A 22,339-nucleotide genomic window follows, 5' to 3' on the forward strand; every position below is an offset into this window, starting at 1 on the left:
TGTGAAACAGAAAAGAGAATGGGAAAATAACACAATGGTGTGTGAAACAAGGGTAAATTTTTCTTTCAGCTTTTTCTTTTTAGACAGAGAATTATTAAAATTAAGCACTAGGGCTTAAATGTATTTCAATATAGTGATGCACATTCATATAGGACCGAGAATAATTCTGCGTTTGGATGGGTTGCTACCACAGATCTGTATTAGGCAAAACCAGGTCCTCTGGGAATAAAAGTAGACTAGCATGCTAGAAGTCTGGGTCTGTGTAGCCTTCCACTCCAGGGGCATCTCCAGGAAGTCACATGCTCATGTCTCCATAGAATCACTCCAGGGGAAATTCTGGGCAAGGGTCCTGCTGTGGTTGACACATCAGAAAAGACTCTTGTCTCCTAGACCAGGCTTTGGGTGAGTTGGGGAAAATATCTGAGGCCTGAGAAGTGCTTTCTTTGAGGACCTTGTCACAGAATGGCAGAGACTGCAGTATGGACAGTTCATAGAAAAATGTAAAGGTCAGCAATGAGTGGTAGAGGTGAAGGAGATTGTGTGTTGAGCCCCGTTCACTCTTTTATCTGTAATTTGAATTTAATGGCAGAAATTTCCCCTGTGACTAAATGTTGATCTTCTCCTTTAGAACTAAACAGAACTTCAAAGCACAATGATCAGAGAACCTATATTTAAGCTTTAGTTTTGGGATCTGGTACAAGTTAATCAACTTCTCTGACCCTTGTTTTTCTAGTGCATTCATTAGCAGTAATAATAATACTTTTCCACTAAGGTTTTTGTATCTCTAAATGAGATAGGACATGTAAAGGGCTAAGAACGGAGCCTGGAACATGAGCAAGCACTCAATAAATATTAGATTGTTTATTATTAAAGGACTAAAATAATTTTAAAGTGTCTGCCCATTATTTCTTTTATTGTCTATCTAGGATAACACGCAAAGCTTGTGCTGTTTACATTGCTTGTGTTTTTTAAATACCAATAAAGAGTCTAGAATGATCACAATGCTCAGCAAGCATTAGTTTTTCATTTCCTTCTCCTTTTCATTAAAATAGAACTAACACTTCTAACTGTAGATGTGGGAAGTAAGTGGCAAGGGGTTTATGTGATTCTACCAAAAACTAGTCAGTAAAACAAGAGCCATATAGATCATTGTCCGTCCTCTTCCCCCACTCACTCCTGAGCCCCTTCTTCTGAGTCCCAGCTCAAGGTCAATAGCAGATAGTTTCTTATCCTAGTGAGACTAGTCTATGGATCCCACAAGAAACAAGTCCAAAGGGCCAGCTTTTACTTAGCAGCTCAGATCCTTTAAGAGTATAGTATGCTCATGCCTGTTCCTCAGAGAGCAGCCTTTCCATCTTCCTGCCTGCGTGGAAGAGTATGGCAAGTGAAGTTCAATACTACATAGAAGGGAAGGACTCTCAATGTCCACTCCTTCTCCACCTTGACCCCCACATATACTTCTGAAGCCACAGAAGCTCCTGTCCTACTGCTGTGAGGAAAGTTTAGGCTCAACTCTCTCCATGGTCTACCACTATTATTTAGACAGAATTAAGCTAGTCAGCTGATGAGACAAGCTAGATATATGGACCCACCTGTAAAACATGCCGTCATTCAACCCCAGCTATACAGTACACTCATGTGTCTCATCTTGCTTTCCATATGTTCTTTGCTAACAGGTCTTGGATGGAAAAAGAAAAATGCTTCTTTTTGTCCTCTGATTACTCACGACACATCTGGTACTTTGTAGAAACTTAACAAATTTGAAGACACTTATCAACAAATTAATTAAACATGATCAACTTTTCCTTGGTTCATGAGATCTTAAGTAATCAAGGGCCTCATTTACTATCCTTGTCCCAAATTCTGGAAGGTCTGTGCTGGTCTCTGGGATTAGGGTGCTTAGATTGCCAGTGTAGTGTTTCTTTTGTGGCTGCTCATCACTCATAATCAATTTTCTTATTCTTTACTTTTTCTTACTGATTTTTACTACATGTGAATTCTACTAGTATATTGTCTTTTCATCTTTGGTTTATCTGAGGCTTGCTTTCACTAAATCCTTTACCGTAAGCATTAATGATAAGGTGCAAAGTCATCGAGACAGATCCACCGAATCCACTGTCTTGAACCCTACAACAGCCACTGCCGGGAAGCCACTGGTATTAAATGTTGGCATAAACTGCCTGAGGGATAGAAAGTTTTAGGTAATACAGACTTTGATCAACATATATAAATAGTATATATTAAAGTAGGTGCATAACTTTGGAATTATATAAATAGATTTCATGACAAATCTTTTGAGAGATAAGCAAACTCTTTTGAGAGTCAAGCAAACATTACTAAGTTTATAGGTAGTGCATGGGCATTTATTATATCTGAACTTTATTGAGTCTTTATTATTTGCCTGGTGCTTATCTAAGTGCTCTATCAATATTCCAAATGCATGCTCTTAACAACCCTGTGGTAGGTACTATTACTTTTATTTTAAAGAAGTGAGGAACTAAGCACAGTGATTATTAAGTAACTTGTTCAAAGTCATAAAACTAAGATTCAAACCCCAGAGCCTTTATTTTTAAAGCGATTTTTCTTTACAACTTCCCTAAACAGAGTCAAAGACAGAGAGATATAGGTAAAGAGAGACAGATATATAGGTAAAGAGAGACACTTATTATACAAGTGAAAGACCCTCAATCCAATCAGACTCGTTATTTTTCAAGTCAGCAAGGATGTTGGTATCCTTTAAGTCTGCAGCCTGCAGCTCCAGTTGTTGAAGTTTCAAATAAAATTTTCTGCAAAAATGAAAATATTCTACAACAGTTTTATCCAATCCAGTAGCCACTAGTCACATGTGGCTATTGAACATTTAAAATATGGTTAGTACAAGTAAGGTGAAATTGTAATTTAATTTAATCAATTTAAATTTAAATAGATGCATATGTCTAGGGGCTACCATACTGGACAGTACTGCACTAAATTATTGACTGAGAAATTTGGAGTGACTTTTTTCTGTCTTGTTTATTCGCAAGTGTCCAGAGCTCTCTGTCTTTTGTGTGTAGCTCTGGATTTTGTCTAGTGGCTTTGTTACTTTCTATGACCAAGGCTCCTATTTCATTTATTTAAAATAATTTCTTAAAGAAAGAGTTCTTAACCTGGGTCCATAGATGGTTTTCTAAAATATCTGAATTCACTTACTTTTTATGCAGAACTTTGCTTGTATATATGTGTGTGTGGTGTGTTGGGAGGAGTGTGTGTGTGTCTGTGTGTGTGTGTGTATGCATTCTTTTTTTTTTTTTATACTTTAAGTTCTAGGGTACATGTGCATAACGTGCAGGTTTGTTACATAAGTATACTTGTGCCATGTTGGTGTGCTACACCCATCAACTCGTCAGCACCCATCAATTCGTCATTTATATCAGGTATAACTCCCAATGCAATCCCTCCCCCCTCCCCCCTCCCCATGATAGGCCCCGATGTGTGATGTTCCCCTTTCCGAGTCCAAGTGATGTCATTGTTCGGTTCCCACCTATGAGTGAGAACATGCGGTGTTTGGTTTTCTGTTCTTGTGATAGTTTGCTAAGAATGATGGTTTCCAGCTGCATCCATGTCCCTACAAAGGATGCAAACTCATCCTTTTTTATGGCTGCATAATATTCCATGGTGTATATGTGCCACATTTTCTTAATCCAGTCTTAACTGGGAGACCCTTTCTGAGATTCTCAGAAGAGTTATGATAAATACAAATTTCAGAGCCACTATAGCACTACTCTTTCTTCTAGTCCTGAACCTTCTGTCAGCTGTGGTTAGACTGGCCTGAAAAGGTGATTAACTCAGCTGCACATTTGGATATATGTTCTTAAGACGACACCAAAAAATTGAAATGGAAGAGAACTGATTGTGTGGCACCAAGATTTTAATCTGATCTTTTTCACTGCAAGTAGTAGACATTAATATCTGTGATTCCCCACAGATTTAACTAGGCCTTACTTGGAGTTACAGTGAGAAAGGTAGCTGCTGCTAACTCAAGATGACGTTTATTAGAATGGCCACATAGGAGTATGGAAGGAAGAGAATGGGTCTTCTCTAAGGAGAAACAGGAAAAATCTTCTTGATGAGTTTTAACACCCAGGACACTGACTTCAGTAATCTGAACCATGTTTGAACCTGTCTTTTGGGAAATTCTCCATGGATGGATTTAATCTGGCTGAACCATATAGTAGTTGTAAAACTCTTTGCAAGTGCTGGAGATCATTCTGCTTCTTAATGAAGAGAAAAGTAAATCTCAAAATTCCTTTCTAGATGCACCTTAGGACAGAGAAATCTAATTGCATGGAAGAACATACTGAAGAAAAAGGCCTGAATAAATGAGAATGACAATGGGAAGACTTTGGATATTTCTGAAAAGGGACTAAAGCAACTCTTCTGTGGCTCCTGGGTATCTGTTTTCTATTGCTGCCATAAGAAGTTACTACAAACTTAGTGGCTTAAAATAATATATATTTATTTTTAACCGTTCGTTAGATCAGAAGTCCAAAATGGGTCTCACTGGGCTAAAACCAATATTTAAGGCATTCGTTTCTGCAATATTTTCTGTAGACTTAGGGGAAAATTCTGTTCACTTACCTTTTCCATCTTCTAAAGGCCGCTAATATTCCTTGTCTTCTGGTTCCCTTCCTTCATCTTCAATGTCAATAATTCATGTCCAGTCCTGCTCATGCTGCCATCTTTCTGGTTCTCTGCAGTTGACAAAGGTTATTCATTTTTAAGTACTACTGTGATTTGATTTGGCCTACCTGGACAATGTAGGATAAACTCTACATCTCAAGGTTCTTAATTTTTAACTACATATGAACATTCTCTTTTGACATGCAAAGTAGCTTGTCGATAGTTTTCAAGGATTCAGATGAGGACATCTTTGAGGGTATTATTCTTCCTACCACAGTAGGTCTTTTTTAAGTTCCTTGGGAGCCAAGGTGACTTCTTCCTCCCTCACTTGCTGCAGGCTCAGATCCCTTTAGTACTCACAGACTCTTAGGGATACAGAAGGTCAGAGCTTTAAATTTCTTAAAATGTGTCTTTCCTCTTCCATCTCACATCACACAAGTGTCAAAGAGGGAAGTGATTGAGAAATTGAGTACTGAAGAGGGAAATGATCATATGAAAATCAAAACAATTTAAGATCACAACCAAGATGCACACACATACATCCATATGTTTATATCTGCACATCTGTGTTTATGAACCACCCTCATATTAGGATTGTGGTTATGTTCTTCATGGTTATTGGTGTTAGTGTTTATTATATACGTAAATACACAATGCCAAATTCTTCCCTAGTATTGCAGTCTGCAAGACAGGTAGCTTCTTGATATTTCTGAATTGCATATGTCCCTACTATGTGCAGATGTTGACTGGAGGTTTTTTGTTTCTCTTCCTCCTAAATATTTTAAAATTTTGTGCTTAGTAGCAGCATTCTTGCTTCATGAAGCAGGGGATACTGGTTTCTGTATCAAACTGAACATGGGTGTGCACGAATAATATTTAAGTTACTTCCTCTTACAGCTACCATCTCAATACTTATTGCTACTGATTCCAGTTGAAGGCTATTTGACTTACTGAGCTCTTCTCTTTTACCCTAGTCAAACCTCTATTCCATTATGTCACCACGCAGCCAAACTACTGAGAACCACCAGAGCTTCTTCACACTGACTGGGATTCCAGGAATGCCAGAGAAAGACTTATGGATGGCCTTGCCCCTCTGTCTTCTTTACAGCACCACGATCTTGGGAAATGTCACCATCCTTGTTGTCCTCAAAGTTGAGCAAAGTCTCCATGAGCCCATGTATTATTTTCTAGCCATGTTAGCTGCCACTGACCTCAGCCTTTCACTGTCTTCCATGCCTACCATGGTCAGTGTTCACTGGTTCAACTGGTATTCAATAACTTTTAGTGGCTGCCTTATTCAGATGTTCTTCATCCACACATTTAGGGGAGTAGAATCAGGTGTTCTCGTGGCCATGGCCTTTGATTGCTCTGTGGCCATCGGCTTTCTTTTGCACTATGCTACCATTCTCACTCATAGTGTCATCAGCAAGATTGCAGCAGCAGTCTTGCTACGGAGTGTGGGGACTCTGCTCCCTGTGCCTTTGCTCATCAAAAGGTTACCTTTCTGTCACTCCAGTGTCCTCTCCCATGCAACTGCCTCCATCAGGATGCCATGAGGCTTGCCTGTGCTGACACCAGTGTCAATAGCATCTATGGCCTGCTGGCTGTGATCTTCATCATTGTATTAGATGTCTTGATACTTTTGGCCTCTTACATTCTAATCCTCCACGCAGTATTGAACATTGCTTCCCAGGAAGAGAGGCTCAAGGCTCTCAACACTTGCCTCTCTCACATCTGTGCAGTGCTGCTTTTCTATGTACCTCTGATGTGTATGACCCTAATTAATCGCTATGGGAAGCATTTGTCACCACTAATACACACATTCATGGCCAATATCTACCTGCTTTTCCCTCCTGTGCTCAATCCCATTGTGTACAGTGTTACAACCAAGCAGATCCGATGGCGGATTGTCCAGGCCTTTTGTGGGGCTAGGGTTAGCCCTTAATGGCATCTACTATTTCCACGTAAATGCAATTAAGTTAGAGAAAAGTATCAAACACAGCACTATCCAATAGAAATTCCCACAGAAGTGGATATTTTCTATTTCTCTGCTGTTTAGTAACTAGTAGCCATACATGGTTATCAATTGCTTGAAATTTTGCTAGTGCAAGCTGAGGAACTGAATTTTAAATGTACTTAATTTTAGTTGATTTAAGTGTAACTTTAAGTTGTAATATGTAACTAGTAGCTGCTGTATTGAACAGTACAAATATAATTGGTTGTGAAATGAAATTGTATAATGGTTTTGATGAGAGCAATAATTTATTTTAGCTTGATAAAACATAAACTTTTATACTTTAAAATTGTATATAAGAAATTTTCAAACATTTATGTACAATAAAATTTACTCACCTTGGCATATCGTTTTACAAGTTTTGACAAATGCATTGTGTTACCACCACCGAAACAAAGGTACAGAACAATTTTATCACTTCCCCAGATTTCTTTATGCTGCCCATTTGTGGTCAACCACTGTATTGTCACCCACCAGAGGGCAAGCATTGACCGGCAAGCATTGATTGGCTCTCCCTCCCTATAACAATTCTTTTTCCAGAGTGTCATGCAAATGAAACCTTGTATTATAGTCTTTTGTGTCTAGCTTCTTAATAAAATGCTTTTGAGATTCACCCATGTTATTGCATGTATTGGTAGTTTATTCCTGTTTATTGCTGAATAGTTTTCTGTTGAATGTCATTTTTTAATAACTTTTTTTGAGAAATCTGTCCAGACTGCTCTTACTCCACTAGAATTACTCTGGTATTCAGTGATGAACACAGAACATTTATTTTCTTTTGCCTTTATTTGTGTATTTATTTATACATTTTATAACATAAGGTGTACATATTTAAGGGGTTGGAATCAGAAAAGAAAAAATATTAAAAATAAATAGCATGTGCAGAGTTTGAGAAAATGGTGCATTCAGTGAGTTGGAAAAATAAGAAATTTCACATAAGCTTTAGAACTCAAACTCAGCCTCACTTCTGTTCAGAGGACTTTTCTGACTTGTGCTTAATATATACCCCATATGAACAGGGTCTCTTTTATCCCACTTCATCACAACCCAAGGGTGTAATGTAGTTTAGACCATATGGTGGACACTTAATATATATTTTTGAATTAATGAATTAATGAGAGCTATATTAAGATTGATGTAATACTTCCTATTCTTTCTGTTCTTATTTAATATTCATAAATCTTATCTGAAAATTTCACAGTCACTCATCTTCGCTAATAGGAACCAGGAAAAGGGGGTGGTGTTTACTTATGCATCTGAGCATTACCTGATGTGTAACTTTATAAAGTTACTTGATCTTCCTTGATACTGAGATAAGCATCCTTACTCAGTGTGACTCATACATATATAGTGAGAATATATTTGGAAAATGTTTCAGGAAGTACAAAAAGGGCCGGGCGCAGTGGCTCATGCCTGTAATCCCAGCACTTTGGGAAGCCAAGGTGGGTGGATCATGTGGTTAGGAGTCTGAGACCAGCCTGGCCAACATGGTGAAACCCTGTCTTAAGTAAAAATACAAAAATTAGCCAGGTGTGGTGGCAGGTGCCTATAATCCCAGCTACTAGGGAGGCTGAGGCAGGAGAATAGCTTGAACCCAGGAGGTGGAGATCGCGCCACTGCACTCAGTCTGGGTGGCAGAGCGAGACTCTGTCTTGAGGTGGGGGAAAGTATAAAAAGCCAGGGTAGATTAGATATAATCAGGATTATTAATTGACTGTCTACTGTGAATAGTTGCATTCCAGACTAAACTAAGCTTAAACCATATGTGGGCACACAGTTGGAAATCAATCTATGAAATTGACAGATTAAGGAAGATGAATTTAAACCATAGTCCCTGAAGACCCGAATGGAAACAATTGACATTAGAAGGTAGTTTAGCATGATGGTTAAGGTGAAAAGCTTTGAAATAAGACTTATTTCAAAATTTTGAGTACCATTTCTGAAATAGGCTTGAGTACCATTTCTGCAACTTGCTAACTTTTAGACAGCAAAGTTATTAAAAAATCTCTCTGAGCTTCAATTTCCTCAGCTGTGAAATAATAGGTAATAATACTTAACTCATAAGGTTGATTAAGACAATGCATTTGAACGATATAGTTTCTGGAACATATTATGTGTTCATCAAATGTTAGGTTACTTATGTGTAGAAGGTAGATGGCTCCAGATATGACTTGAATGGGAAGGGTTCTTAGGAGGAGTTCCTGTGTAAGAGGAGGGATGTATGAACGGCCAGGAGGGTAATGGGACCTCTTAGGAAGAGGATATATTGAAAACAGAGAACAATGGGATGACTCTTTCTGCTCTCCTAATCCAGCTCTGACATTCAGGGAGCCTTCCTGGCTGAGAGTCCTTAGCCTAAGGCTGAGTGAAGAGGAATGGTTATAGTTATTTGACCCAGGCAGGCAGTTTTTGCAGATATCCATTACTGTCAGCCTCCAGGGCTAGGGCTCTTCTCCCAGCCCCTGATGGATGGAGTTTGCTTGGGCCTGGGAGCAGGGTTTGAAGGTAAGTCTTGGAGATATGTCTGAGTTGCAGATGGGTTCCATCACTCTTACTTGAACCAGAATGCTTACTAATCAAGAATGCTCCCTGTTGCCTGGGGACTCTACTAGGCTGCCTATAAAGCCCTCACGTTTGGAAGCTGGTTTAGTCCCTGATCTGTTATGGGACTGAAGAGAAGTTGGTAGTGTTTCCTTTGATGTGACCAGGTAAGGTGGGAGTGCAAATGTGGGGAAAAAAACTGAAGGGGAGGGAGTTTTTAAAAATGAGGGATGGTAAGATAAGGAGAGGAAGAAGATAAAGCAATAAATTGATGGGAACTACAAGTAAGATGGGATGAAGAAAGGGAGGGGTATAACAGATACTGGAAGAAATTGAGATAGGGAAAGAGAAGATAGGAGAAGAAAGAAGAGATAAAGGCAAAAGATGATAGGACTCAAAACTCCCTTTCTGTGGCCATAATTTTTTGGTAATGAGTCAATGATGGTAAATGAAACTTTCTGTTTTTCCCGATCCTGCTTTAGTAACTGGCATTGAGATATTAAAAACATGCTTGCCCAAACTTTCAAGAAACTCAAACTTCTGGCAGAATAAGAACATGGTACTCGCATACATAAATTACCAATATCAGCTGTGCCTCATTATTAAGCACCAGGTGAAAGGTCCAAGCAAAATGTGGGGCAAAGATTGAAGCAGAGGGTAGTTTTAGCTTAATATGTCATGGAACTTTCAGGATATATTCTGAATTGTGGAGGAAATATAATTCAGTGTTAACAAATTAACAGAAGGTAGGGGTTGGTAAATGATGAGGATGGGTCTGTAACATTACGGATGCCGGAAAATAGGGATGGTGATCTTTGGGTCACTCCGTTACTGAGTTGAGTGAGTGTTATTCAAATAATTTCACCTGGTCTTCTGTATATGAATGGGCAGATGCTACCTTCTTCCTGGCCAGTCAGATGGAGACTTGTACCTGAAGAGAGAAAGCACTTACATATTGTTCTGGTTAGCTGGCAATGTTGAGAAAAACTTGATAAATTTAGGAACTGAACTTTGACCTACCACTGGCTCCAGAGTGTATGACCTCACAGAGAGAAAGCCCTCTGCTTCTTCTTCTGTCTCCATTCCACAGGGAAAATTTCCCCAGCAGCAAACTGAGTCACTGTCTCCTCTCCTCTTGCCCCCCTTTGCGTTATCCAGTGTCATTTCTTCTTTGCCTTTATGAGATATCATTCAAAGAACAGAGGACAACTGACATCTGCTTTATAAGCATCTCATCGCTTAGTTACTTTTGCACCCCCAAATGCCCCTTGCATTCATCAGCACATGAAGACAAAAACAATACAAACATATGTAGAATTTTACACATAATTTTAAAAACACTTGGACTCCACAAACATTCTTATTTAGATGAGTCATGAGAATAGTTCTCTATTTTGCTTATTTCTCATCTTCATCCCTCCTATACATCATATACAAATATAAGAGGACATTAAAAATTTTTGTATTTTAAAAGAAGGAAATTATAACATTCAGCTCTCCAAATTGTCTCATTAGCCTGGCCTTTCTGATCATCAGAAGTTTAGTAAAAAATAATAGACTTTGGAGTTAGTAACTTTGGTTTTGAATTTGAATCTGTATTTTAACTATTTTAGTCTAGATATACTATTTAACCTTCCTGGGTCCATTTCCTGTCTTTAAAACAGAAGAGAAATAACTACCTTAAATTTACAATTGTATATAAAATGACTAATTAAATGTATGATATATATAAAGAATCTTAATTATTTTTCTTTCCTCATAGTTCAGTGTCTTCAACCAACCATGGCAATATTCAATAACACCACTTCGTCTTCCTCAAATTTCCTCCTCACTGCATTCCCTGGGCTGGAACGTGCTCATGTCTGGATCTCCATTCCAGTATGCTGTCTCTACACCATTGCCCTCTTGGGAAACGGTATGATCTTTCTTGTCATCATTACTAAGCGGAGACTCCACAAGCCCATGTATTATTTCCTCTCCATGCTGGCAGCTGTTGATCTATGCCTGACCATTACGACCCTTCCCACTGTGCTTGGTGTTCTCTGGTTTCATGCACGGGAGATCAGCTTTAAAGCTTGCTTCATTCAAATGTTCTTTGTGCATGCCTTCTCCTTGCTGGAGTCCTCGGTGCTGGTAACCATGGCCTTTGACCGCTTCGTGGCTATCTGTAACCCACTGAACTATGCTGCCACCCTCACGGACAGGATGATCCTGGTGATAGCGCTGGTCATCTGCATTAGACCAGTAGTTTTCTTACTTCCCATTGTAGTAGCCATAAACACTGCATCTTTTCATGGGGGTCACGAGCTTTCCCATCCATTTTGCTACCACCCAGAAGTGATCAAATACACCTATTCCAAACCTTGGATCAGCAGTTTTTGGGGATTGTTTCTTCAGCTATACCTGAATGGCACTGACGTATTGTTTATTCTTTTCTCCTATGTCCTGATCCTCCGTACTGTTCTGAGCATTGTGGCCCGAAAGAAGCAACAAAAAGCTCTCAGCACTTGTGTCTGTCACATCTGTGCGGTCACTGTTTTCTATGTGCCAATGATCAGCCTCTCTTTGGCACACCGCCTCTTCCACTCTACCCCAAGGGTGCTCTGTAGCACTTTGGCCAATATTTATCTGCTCTTACCACCTGTGCTGAACCCTATCATTTACAGCTTGAAGACCAAGACAATCCGCCAGGCTATGTTCCAGCTGCTCCAATCCAAGGGTTCATGGGGTCCTAATGTGAGGGGTCTTAGAGGAAGATGGGATTGAAGGTAGGAAATTGTCAGGACTTGAATTATGCTTAGGAAAGAAAGGGACTTGGGGCAGTCTTATCCATAGGCATTCTGGTTCCTGAGTCAATTCCAACTGAATTTTAGGAGTGGGAAGAAGACAGTAGTTTTCCCCTGAGCTTATCAAAGAGTTTTATTTTTTAATACCATAATTTAAAACCAAATTAATTGAGTATATGTCCCTGAACCATTTTAGACAATGACATGACTCATGTGTATATAAAAGCAAAATAAAGTCACTTTAATATAGTGGAACAATTAAATTATCTCCTTTAAAACAATAGTTTTTAGAACAGAAGTAAATTATAATTTTATTTTCACATCCAGCTGAACAATTTTTTTTTTCCCTGAGGTGACAGTTCCAGTGAGGCAATAAATGTTGTTACTTGAGCTGGTAAAAGGAGAAGTTACATATGCTCACAAAGACACAGATGTAGAAAGTTACAATTAAAAACTTTAGGAAAATCTTACACGTCGGTTTCAGTTCCTGGTGTCACTTCTAGAGAGCGCTGTATCCTTACAAATATACTCTCTATACGTCTATCTTTAATCCCTCTTCCTCTTAGTAGAAGTGATACTTTTCAATTTTAATTAGTACTTTGTATACCTCCAATCCATCCAATATATAAAATTACACATTGACTTTCATTATTTTCTCATTGCCTATATATTCTAATATAGTTCTAATCCTGAGTCCACAGTTACTCCGCTGCTGACTCTCAGAGCTGCAGCTTTTTTCTATTTGCTCTTGTTTCTTGGGTTGTTAATTGTCTACCCAGCTATTAACCGCTTCTACCCTCTGGTATACTCATCACTCTAGGATTGCACAGTAGCTTTGATGCTTTTAATAGGGAATTTCTAGATTGCCTTTATTGACAACATTTGTTTTGTGAAGAAGTAAACTCAGGTGCAGAGTTGTTAGGGAGCTGGAGATAATTCTTCAATTTTTTTTTCTACAGTTTTGACCATTTCATCCGACCTAGGATAACTCACGTTTGAGCATTGTGAACCAAGCAGGTACTCTGATTTGAGCCACCTGCCTCCTCCCCTTATATCACCTTCCTATTCCTTGGCAGATAGGGAACACCAGCCCTAGTCTGGTTTCTTGACCTCAGTTTTCTTTCAAGCTATGTTGTTCAGCTCAAGCACTGACAACTTTGTGATTTTGCTTTGCTTGGGCTCCAATCCCCTTTACCAACAATAATCACATATCATTTATAATTAAAATTATTTGCATGAGTTTCCTTTTATGCATTATATTCAGGTAATTGAGATTACATAAGAGCGTGTGGCAGGACTCACACATTTTTTAGGTGAGGAAAAACAAGTGAATGACCATCCTATAAAGTAATGCAATTATAAATAAAATTCAGTTTTTCAAACTCCAAGTCCCTCATTGTAGCTAAAATGTTTCTTGGCCTTGTGCACTCAGAAGGAAGTCTTTATATTCTATTATACCACAATTCAGTATTTTACCTTTCACGTTTTTGTTCTTACACTGCTGCCAAATAAATGTCTCTTTGGTCTGTCCTCATCAAAAGGAAAAAATACAACTATTATTCAAAAGTGCAAGAACCCAAAGATATATCTAGTTTCTAGACATCTGACACCATACAATTTCCCTCAGAGAGTATCATACTATGGCAGAGTCTCTGACCCTGAAATTGACTTGTGGCAGAGCAGACATCCCAGAACACACACTAATTTAACCATCCAAACTTTTCTGCGTCAGTTATTTCAGATGTCTCTGGCTTTACAATTGCTTCTTTTGAAGACTTTTCTAAAAGTTTACCCTGGTAGATCGATAATTTTCTATTCGCAATGGAGAAGTTTCCAAACATCTGGAAAAACAATAATTTTTTTTCTTTCCTACGTTTGGTTTCAATATTTACTGGCTAAAAAACATGACAGAAACTTGTGTGAACATATTTTTTGGACCATAATTTATTTATTTCACACTTTTCACTTCAGAAATATTGCTATGTTTGAATGCAGGGTAATACCTCAAGCGATATGTGGCTCTTTTGAAGTATACAATATAATTGAATTCCAGAGGTTTTTAGATGAACAATTGTAAAAATGTGTGATTTTCTTCCAGTTTTATGACAGTCATAAAATAGTCTTCTATATGTGTGTTGATCTTCTATTACTCAAAAACGTAGTTTTTATACCTGACTAAAAATGCAACCTTTTCACTCAACACCAAAAAAATTTCATCAATGTACTCCATCCCTATGGTAATTGTCAATAGGCTATGAATTTGTGTTTTGTTATTTTAAGCAATGTATTTTATATATTTGGAATTTTTCTGATTATGAGTGTCATATATATCATTAAAATGTGTGAATGTATTGAGAAATAGAAAAAAATATTTAAAATCTAATAACAATTATTTGCAATCCTACGGAGAAATTATATAATATAGTCATGTGCCCCGTAATGACCTTTCAGTCAACAGTGGGCCTCATATGCCACAGCAGTTCCGTAAGATTATAATACCAGTATTTTTTCTGTACCTTGTCTATGTTTAAACAAACATAAATACTTACCATTGTGTTACAGTTACCTCAGTATTTAGTAAAGTAAAATGCTGCACAGTTTTGTAGTCTAGGAGCAATAGGCTATTTCACAGATAGGTAGTAGGCTATACCCTCTAGGTTTACGTAAATACGCTATGTGATAATCACACAATGATGCATTTCTCAGAAAAAAAAACCCTTATTAAGTGACTCATAACTGTATATAACCTAATCTTTTTTTTAATAAACAAACACATGGGCATACATGTGTTCTGATATTTCTTGATACATTTATAAATTAAGATAATGGTTTATATGCAAATGTATGTCTTAAATATTTACTTGCTATTATTCATTATTCTCTATTAAATTATATTTTGTATTAGATTTTAACTTCTAGGAAGCTTTGCTTTCATTATCCATCAAAATAGGCCTGTTGTCATTCTTTTACATATGCTTCCTTAGGTGTATGATTAAAATTACCATATTTTGCTAATTTAATTACTTATTTACTTGTTTTCTTCACCACCTGAACTCCATGATAGTAGGCCTGTGTCTTATGTTTAACTTAATCTTTAACAATCAATACAGGGTTTAGCAAACACCACTTAGTTGTTGATGCTGTGTTGCACTGGTGAATAACATGTCATCATCTTTGTATGTGATGGTTTTTGCTACTATTTCCTATTACTTAACACTTCAGTAACCCTTGATGTATTTTCTTATAAATATATATTGATTCTATCTCTGATTATCTTTATTGATTTCCAGAAATATAAATTATTAAATTTAGAAGGAGGCAAAATAACTGTTGGTCTCCTTGTGTTGGCCAACTGTAGTGGCTGAAGCTGTGGGCTCTGGAATCATACAGACTGGGCTTAGATTTAAGTTCCTAACACTTTATTGCTCTATATGCTTAGAAAAGTCATTAAACTTCATAAGTCTTTAACTTCCTAACCCACAGAAGAAGAGGAAGTAATAAAATCTACCTTTCCAGGTTCTTGCAAAAGTAAATACTGTTGGCCGGGCGCGGTGGCTCAAGCCTGTAATCCCAGCACTTTGGGAGGCCGAGACGGGCGGATCACTAGGTCAGGAGATCGAGACCATCCTGGCTAACACGGTGAAACCCCGTCTCTACTAAAAAAAATACAAAAAACTAGCAGGGCGTGGTGGCAGGCGCCTGTAGTCCCAGCTACTCGGGAGGCTGAGGCGAGAGAATGGCGTAAACCCGGGAGGCGGAGCTTGCAGTGAGCTGAGATCCGGGCACTGCACTCCAGCCTGGGCGACAGAACGAGACTCCGTCTCAAAAAAAAAAAAAAAAAAAAAAAGTAAATATTGTTAATTCCGGTAAACATATAGCCCAATGCCTAGTACCTGGTCAGCACTAAGCATTTTATTGTCACTATTTTCTAAATTTTGACCTCCAATGTTATTCAGATAACTAATTGTTTTTCAATAAATACATCTAATGCTGTTTGTTCTCGTATTGCTGCCAAATAAATATATTTTTGGTTCTACCCTCATCAAAAGGAAAAAAAAATACAACTATTATTCAAAAGTGCAAGAATTCCAAGATATATCTAGTTTCTAGCATCTGACCCCAAACAAGGATTAAGGTCAAAAGACTTTATTTTAGACAGACAGCCTGTTGGCAAACCCAGAATAAAACCACAACCATAAGGATTATTTGTAAGAGACTTTGTTGCTTTTTTCTTTTCACTTTTCCATTGTAGTTACATTGTAGTTATTTAATCAGAAAATTTTTCCCATCCATACATGATTTGTTTGCTTGTATTTCAGTAGATTTTAAAATTATCTTTGTACTTAATTCTTAATTTAATTTTTGTGGGTGATAAAAATCACATGCACACAAATATGAAATGTTGTACAGGTTTTCATTTTTCCTCCTTGTATTATTTGACTACTCAATCCATTTTATATAAAGTTCTGTTATTTCTTGATTATAGGTCACATTTTCAGATCTTATATGATATATATTACAGTGTGGTTATTCTGTTTTTTTGTTCTCATTGATTTGTTGAGTAAACTGCACAATTTTACAGCTGTTTAATAAATCTATTATATTAAGCTTTATTATAGTTTGTAATGTATTTATTTATTTATTTTTTTTTTCAAAGCCAAGCGGCAAGGATCTTTTTTTTTTTTTTTTTTTTTTTTTTTTTTTTTTTATTATACTTTAAGTTCTAGGGTACATGTGCATAACGTGCAGGTTTGTTACATATGTATACTTATGCCATGTTGGTGTGCTGCACCCATCAACTCGTCAGCACCCATCAATTCATCATTTATATCATGTATAACTCCCCAATGCAATCCCTCCCTCCTCCCCCCTCCCCCCTCCCCATGATAGACCCCAGTGTGTGATGTTCCCCTTCCCGAGTCCAAGTGATCTCATTGTTCAGTTCCCACCTATGAGTGAGAACATGCGGTGTTTGGTTTTCTGTTCTTGTGATAGTTTGCTAAGAATGATGGTTTCCAGCTGCATCCATGTCCCTACAAAGGATGCAAACTCATCCTTTTTTATGGCTGCATAGTATTCCATGGTGTATATGTGCCACATTTTCTTAATCCAGTCTGTCACAGATGGACATTTGGGTTGATTCCAAGTCTTTGCTATTGTGAATAGTGCCGCAATAAACATACGTGTACATGTGTCTTTGTAGTAGACTAATTTATAATCCTTTGGGTATATACCCAGTAGTGGGATGGCTGGGTCATATGGTACATCTAGTTCTAGATCCTTGAGGAATTGCCATACTCTTTTCCATAATGGTTGAACTAGTTTACAATCCCACCAACAGTGTAAAAGTGTTCCTATTTCTCCACATCCTCTCCAACACCTGTTGTTTCCTGACTTCTTAATGATTGCCATTCTAACTGGTGTGAGATGGTATCTCATTGTGGTTTTGATTTGCATTTCTCTGATGGCCAGTGATGATGAGCATTTTTTCATGTGTCTGTTGGCTGTATGAATATCTTCTTTTGAGAAATGTCTGTTCATATCCTTTCCCCACTTTTTGATGGGGTTGTTTGTTTTTTTCTCGTATATTTGTTTGAGTTCTTTGTAGATTCTGGATATTAGCCCTTTGTCAGATGAGTAGGTTGCAAAAATTTTCTCCCATTCTGTAGGTTGCCTGTTCACTCTGATGGTAGTTTCTTTTGCTGTGCAAAAGCTCTTTAGTTTAATTAGATCCCATTTGTCAATTTTGGCTTTTGCTGCCGTTGCTTTTGGTGTTTTAGACATGAAGTCCTTGCCCATGCCTATGTCCTGAATGGTACTACCTAGATTTTCTTCTAGGGTTTTTATGGTATTAGGTCTAACATTTAAGTCTCTAATCCATCTTGAATTAATCTTCGTATAAGGGGTAAGGAAAGGATCCAGTTTCAGCTTTCTACTTATGGCTAGCCAATTTTCCCAGCACCATTTATTAAATAGGGAATCCTTTCCCCATTTCTTGTTTCTCTCAGGTTTGTCAAAGATCAGATGGCTGTAGATGTGTGGTATTATTTCTGAGGACTCTGTTCTGTTCCATTGGTCTATATCTCTGTTTTGGTACCAGTACCATGCTGTTTTGGTTACTGTAGCCTTGTAGTATAGTTTGAAGTCAGGTAGCGTGACGCCTCCAGCTTTGTCCTTTTGACTTAGGATTGTCTTGGCAATGCGGGCTCTTTTTTGGTTCCATATGAACTTTAAAGCAGTTTTTTCCAATTCTGTGAAGAAAGTCATTGGTAGCTTGATGGGGATGGCATTGAATCTATAAATAACCTTGGGGAGTATGGCCATTTTCACGATATTGATTCTTCCTATCCATGAGCATGGTATGTTCTTCCATTTGTTTGTGTCCTCTTTGATTTCACTGAGCAGTGGTTTGTAGTTCTCCTTGAAGAGGTCCTTTACATCCCTGGATTCAAGTAAAGCACTCCTCAGCAAATGTAAAAGAACAGAAATTATAACAAACTGTCTCTCAGACCACAGTGCAATCAAACTAGAACTCAGGACTAAGAAACTCAATCAAAACCGCTCAACTACATGGAAACTGAACAACCTGCTCCTGAATGACTACTGGGTACATAACGAAATGAAAGCGGAAATAAAGATGTTCTTTGAAACCAATGAGAACAAAGATACAACATACCAGAATCTCTGGGACACATTTAAAGCAGTGTGTAGAGGGAAATTTATAGCACTAAATGCCCACAAGAGAAAGCAGGAAAGATCTAAAATTGACACTCTAACATCACAATTAAAAGAACTAGAGAGGCAAGAGCAATCACATTCAAAAGCTAGCAGAAGGCAAGAAATAACTAAGATCAGAGCAGAACTGAAGGAGATAGAGACACAAAAAACCCTCCAAAAAATCAATGAATCCAGGAGTTGGTTTTTTGAAAAGATCAACAAAATTGACAGACCGCTAGCAAGGCTAATAAAGAAAAAAAGAGAGAGGAATCAAATAGATGCAATAAAAAATGATAAAGGGGATATCACCACTGACCCCACAGAAATACAAACTACCATCAGAGAATAATGTATTTATTTTAACTGTATGTTCTTCGGTTTACTTTTATATCTCTGTTTTTAGAATTATTTTACTAATTACAAAAGAAATGTTACTGGAAACTTAATTAGAAACTTATTAAACCTGCTGGATAATTGAGAGAAACAGACAATATGTAGCCTACTGACTCTTCCCAGAAATACTTATTGACATTTTATGACTTGAGTCATTTCCATCAAGTACAGATTTGAATTTCTGAGTTGAGGAGAAAAACTAAAAATTTTGTTGTTTATTTCATGAAAATATGTTTCCATTTTCTTGTGGTTGAGCAGAATATGAACTGTTTTTCAGGACAGCTTCATTGACTTGAAATTTATAGTTACTCCCTATTTATTTTGGCAATAGGTTTTCTATCATGTCAGATGTTTGGTGTGTTTGTAATTTATCAACATATGCTGAGTTGTTAAAGACTTTTTGTTGTTGTTTTGATTTGTTTTTCAAACATTGGGAAATGTGTTAGACTACTAGTCAGATGCAATTTTTTATACATTGTACAAGCGCTAGAGACATGCTAATAAATTTGATTAATGCAATTCCTCTGAGGAAACAAAATACAAAAGAGAAACAGACATGCAATTAACAATTATGACATAAATGGAGAATGTTTGAGGTCACAGAAAAAGACCTGAATAATGCAGTCGGAGGAGATAAGCAAGATTGTCCCTCCCTTCTCCATGAAGCTGTGGGAAATCTACTCAGGATCAACAATCAAACAATAAAGATTCACCTAAATTCACCTGGGAACATAGAATATATAAGATTATTTTGCCATATAAAATATGTAAGACGACTTCAACCTTCTTCAAAATGGTTCTTTGAAACAGAAACAATAGTAATTACTTGTGGGCTCAACTTAGGTAGTAAAACATTGATATATATTAATAATAGTTTTCTACTAATTCATAGCAGAAAGTTGTTAAGGTTTGACTTATTCTAAATTTTATGTTTTATATCTTTGTCTACTACTAAGTAACCACAAATAAAAGATAGACAAGAAACAAATGAATTTTATAGAAAATAATTTGAGGTATCTAAATATCTTTAGTTGGCTATTTTCTTTTAAAAATATGAAACTATAACCATGCATATTGTGTTATATTGAATATTATATTTTTATTTTATGCTAGCTTAAAATTATTTCTAAGCTTTTAGTGAAATTGAAACATTAGATAGTAATTTAAAATATCAAATGCCTAAACAACCATAAGAACCATTATTTTAGAACATATATTTTATAACAGCTAATCAAGAATATCAGTACTTTAAAAAATACTGTATTTTAAAATATTTTTTCCTATTTCTTACCAAGAGCACAATCATCCTTCTGTTCTTTTAGTTAACTGTGGCTTATGGAATCTTGCCATAATATAGAAAAAAATTGTTTTTTATTAAGGGATGTTAAGAGATAGTTTATTGCTGTAATTCAAGGCTGTGAAAATGATAAGGTAAAATAATTACTGGTTCTACCTATTTCACTGTTAAGGAAGGCACAAAGGGAGAGGATTGCTAACCAACTCATACTTGACAATAGACTTCTTTCACTTAAATGGGAAATCAACAATTCACACAAAATTTGACTGAATGCTCCTCAACAAATACCATGTGTCTGAAAGTCACCTGAAAAGAAAACCAGCAACTGGATTGGGGTGATAATCCTTTAATCTTCAGTGCCTTGCTATTCCTTGTCTGCAAAGGAGTGCAATCCCTGCTTTCACATATACTTATCCTTGTCCTATAAATTGTGTAACTAAAATGCTGTATCAGTGTGTTGAGTCATGATTTCAATAACTTTCTAAAACTGTCAAATACATACTTATCAACATCTATGTCAGTCCTACTTACAGAGCTCTTAAAGAGGTTATATGCTGTACTGACTATAGTCATCCCTTGTTATCCATAGGAAATTGGTTCCAGGACCCCAGGGATGCCAAAATCTGAAGATGTTCAGTCTCATATAAAATGGTGTAGTGTATGCATCTTACCTACACATATCCTCCCATATACCTGAAATTATCTCTAGAATATTTATAATGCCAAATACAACAAAACTACTATGTAAATAGTTGTTATACTGTATTGTTTAGAGAATAATAACGAAAAAATTGTCTACATGTTCAGCATAGATGCAATCAATCATACTTTTTTTCTGACTATTTTTTATCTCCACATGTGAAACCTATGGGTAAGAAAGGCCATCTGTATATGAATAATTAAGAAATATAATGATAAATCATTGATAATACTTTGCTTAGAAAGGTGTTTTCTCTCCTGATCCTGGCTGATCTTGTACCACGTTTACTGACACTGTTGTTGTAGACCCAGTTTTTCCAAAACCTTTTCACGAATTTGCTGTGTCTTCACACAGTATACAATGGGGTTCATAAGAGGTGGCACTAGCAAGAAAGCATCAGCAATGAGGATCATGGCCATTGGGGATTTGTGCTTGCCAAAGCGGTGCATGGATGCCAAAGTAATGATGGGTACATAGAAGATAAGCACAGCACAGATATGGGAGACACAGGTGTTGAGGGCCTTGAGCTGCTGCCTATGGGATCCAATTCCCATGACCATCTTCAGGATGAACACATAAGACACAGCAATTAACACACTTTCTGACATCATACAGAGGGCAAGAAAGAAACCATAGAAGAAGTTGACTGTGTTGTCAGAGCAGGCCAGCTTCCTGACATCCTGATGGAGACAATAGGAATGAGAGAGTAGGCTTTTCCTACAGTATGTCAACCTTTTAAGAGTGAAAGGAAATGGGAGTACTAAGAGCATGCCTTTAATGAGAAACACCAGCCCCATTTTGGCAACTCTGGCACTGGTGAGGATAGAGCTGTACCTCAGAGGGTTGTGTATGGCCAAAAAGCGGTCAAAAGACATGACCAGAAGCACTGAGGACTCCATATCTGTGAATCCATGAATAAAGAATTCTTGAGCAAAGCAAGCATTTGGGGAGATTCCCGTGACATTGAATACAAAGATCCTTAGCATAGTGGGTAGGGAGGAGAAGGACAGGCCCAGGTCGGAGACAGCCAACATGGAAAGAAAATAGTACATGGGTGCATGGAGTGAGGGCTCAGTCCTGATAACAAACAGGATTGTGCAATTGCCTAGGATGGCTACCAAGTACATGAGGCAGATGGGGACAGAGATCCATACATGAGCATGCTCCAACCCTGGCATTCCAATCAGAAAGAAGGTGGTAATCTCTATTTCAGAAGACTTGGGAAGGTGCAT

At 37.4% G+C, this 22,339-nt stretch overlaps 3 protein-coding genes across 3 annotated transcripts; 2 read left to right on the plus strand and 1 right to left on the minus strand.

The window, feature by feature from the left end:
* Nucleotides 1-5,651: 5,651 nt before the first annotated feature.
* On the plus strand, nucleotides 5,652-6,604 carry LOC104678233 (olfactory receptor 51H1-like). The gene is given in 2 exon segments (XM_010383463.2): nucleotides 5,652-6,189; nucleotides 6,192-6,604. Coding segments are annotated over 2 exon segments (951 nt in total).
* A 4,199-nt stretch (nucleotides 6,605-10,803) lies between these two features.
* Nucleotides 10,804-12,167, plus strand: LOC104678132 (olfactory receptor 51T1). Its single transcript, XM_010383344.2, has one exon. The coding sequence runs from the start codon at nucleotides 10,934-10,936 to the stop codon at nucleotides 11,978-11,980; it is 1,047 nt and encodes a 348-aa protein (XP_010381646.1). The 5' UTR covers nucleotides 10,804-10,933; the 3' UTR covers nucleotides 11,981-12,167.
* Nucleotides 12,168-21,391: 9,224 nt separating this feature from the next.
* Nucleotides 21,392-22,339, minus strand: LOC104678242 (olfactory receptor 51A7-like). Its single transcript, XM_010383472.2, has one exon. It carries the CDS (start codon nucleotides 22,337-22,339, stop codon nucleotides 21,392-21,394), a length of 948 nt encoding a protein of 315 aa, XP_010381774.1.

This window comes from Rhinopithecus roxellana, chromosome 15 (assembly GCF_007565055.1).
Source record: "Rhinopithecus roxellana isolate Shanxi Qingling chromosome 15, ASM756505v1, whole genome shotgun sequence".
Lineage (NCBI taxonomy): Eukaryota > Metazoa > Chordata > Mammalia > Primates > Cercopithecidae > Rhinopithecus > Rhinopithecus roxellana.

Excerpts from the sequence above, each read along its gene's own strand:
- LOC104678242 (XM_010383472.2), bottom strand. The coding sequence starts at position 22,339 with ATGCACCTTCCCAAGTCTTCTGAAATAGAGATTACCACCTTCTTTCTG.
- LOC104678132 (XM_010383344.2), top strand. The coding sequence starts at position 10,934 with ATGATATATATAAAGAATCTTAATTATTTTTCTTTCCTCATAGTTCAG.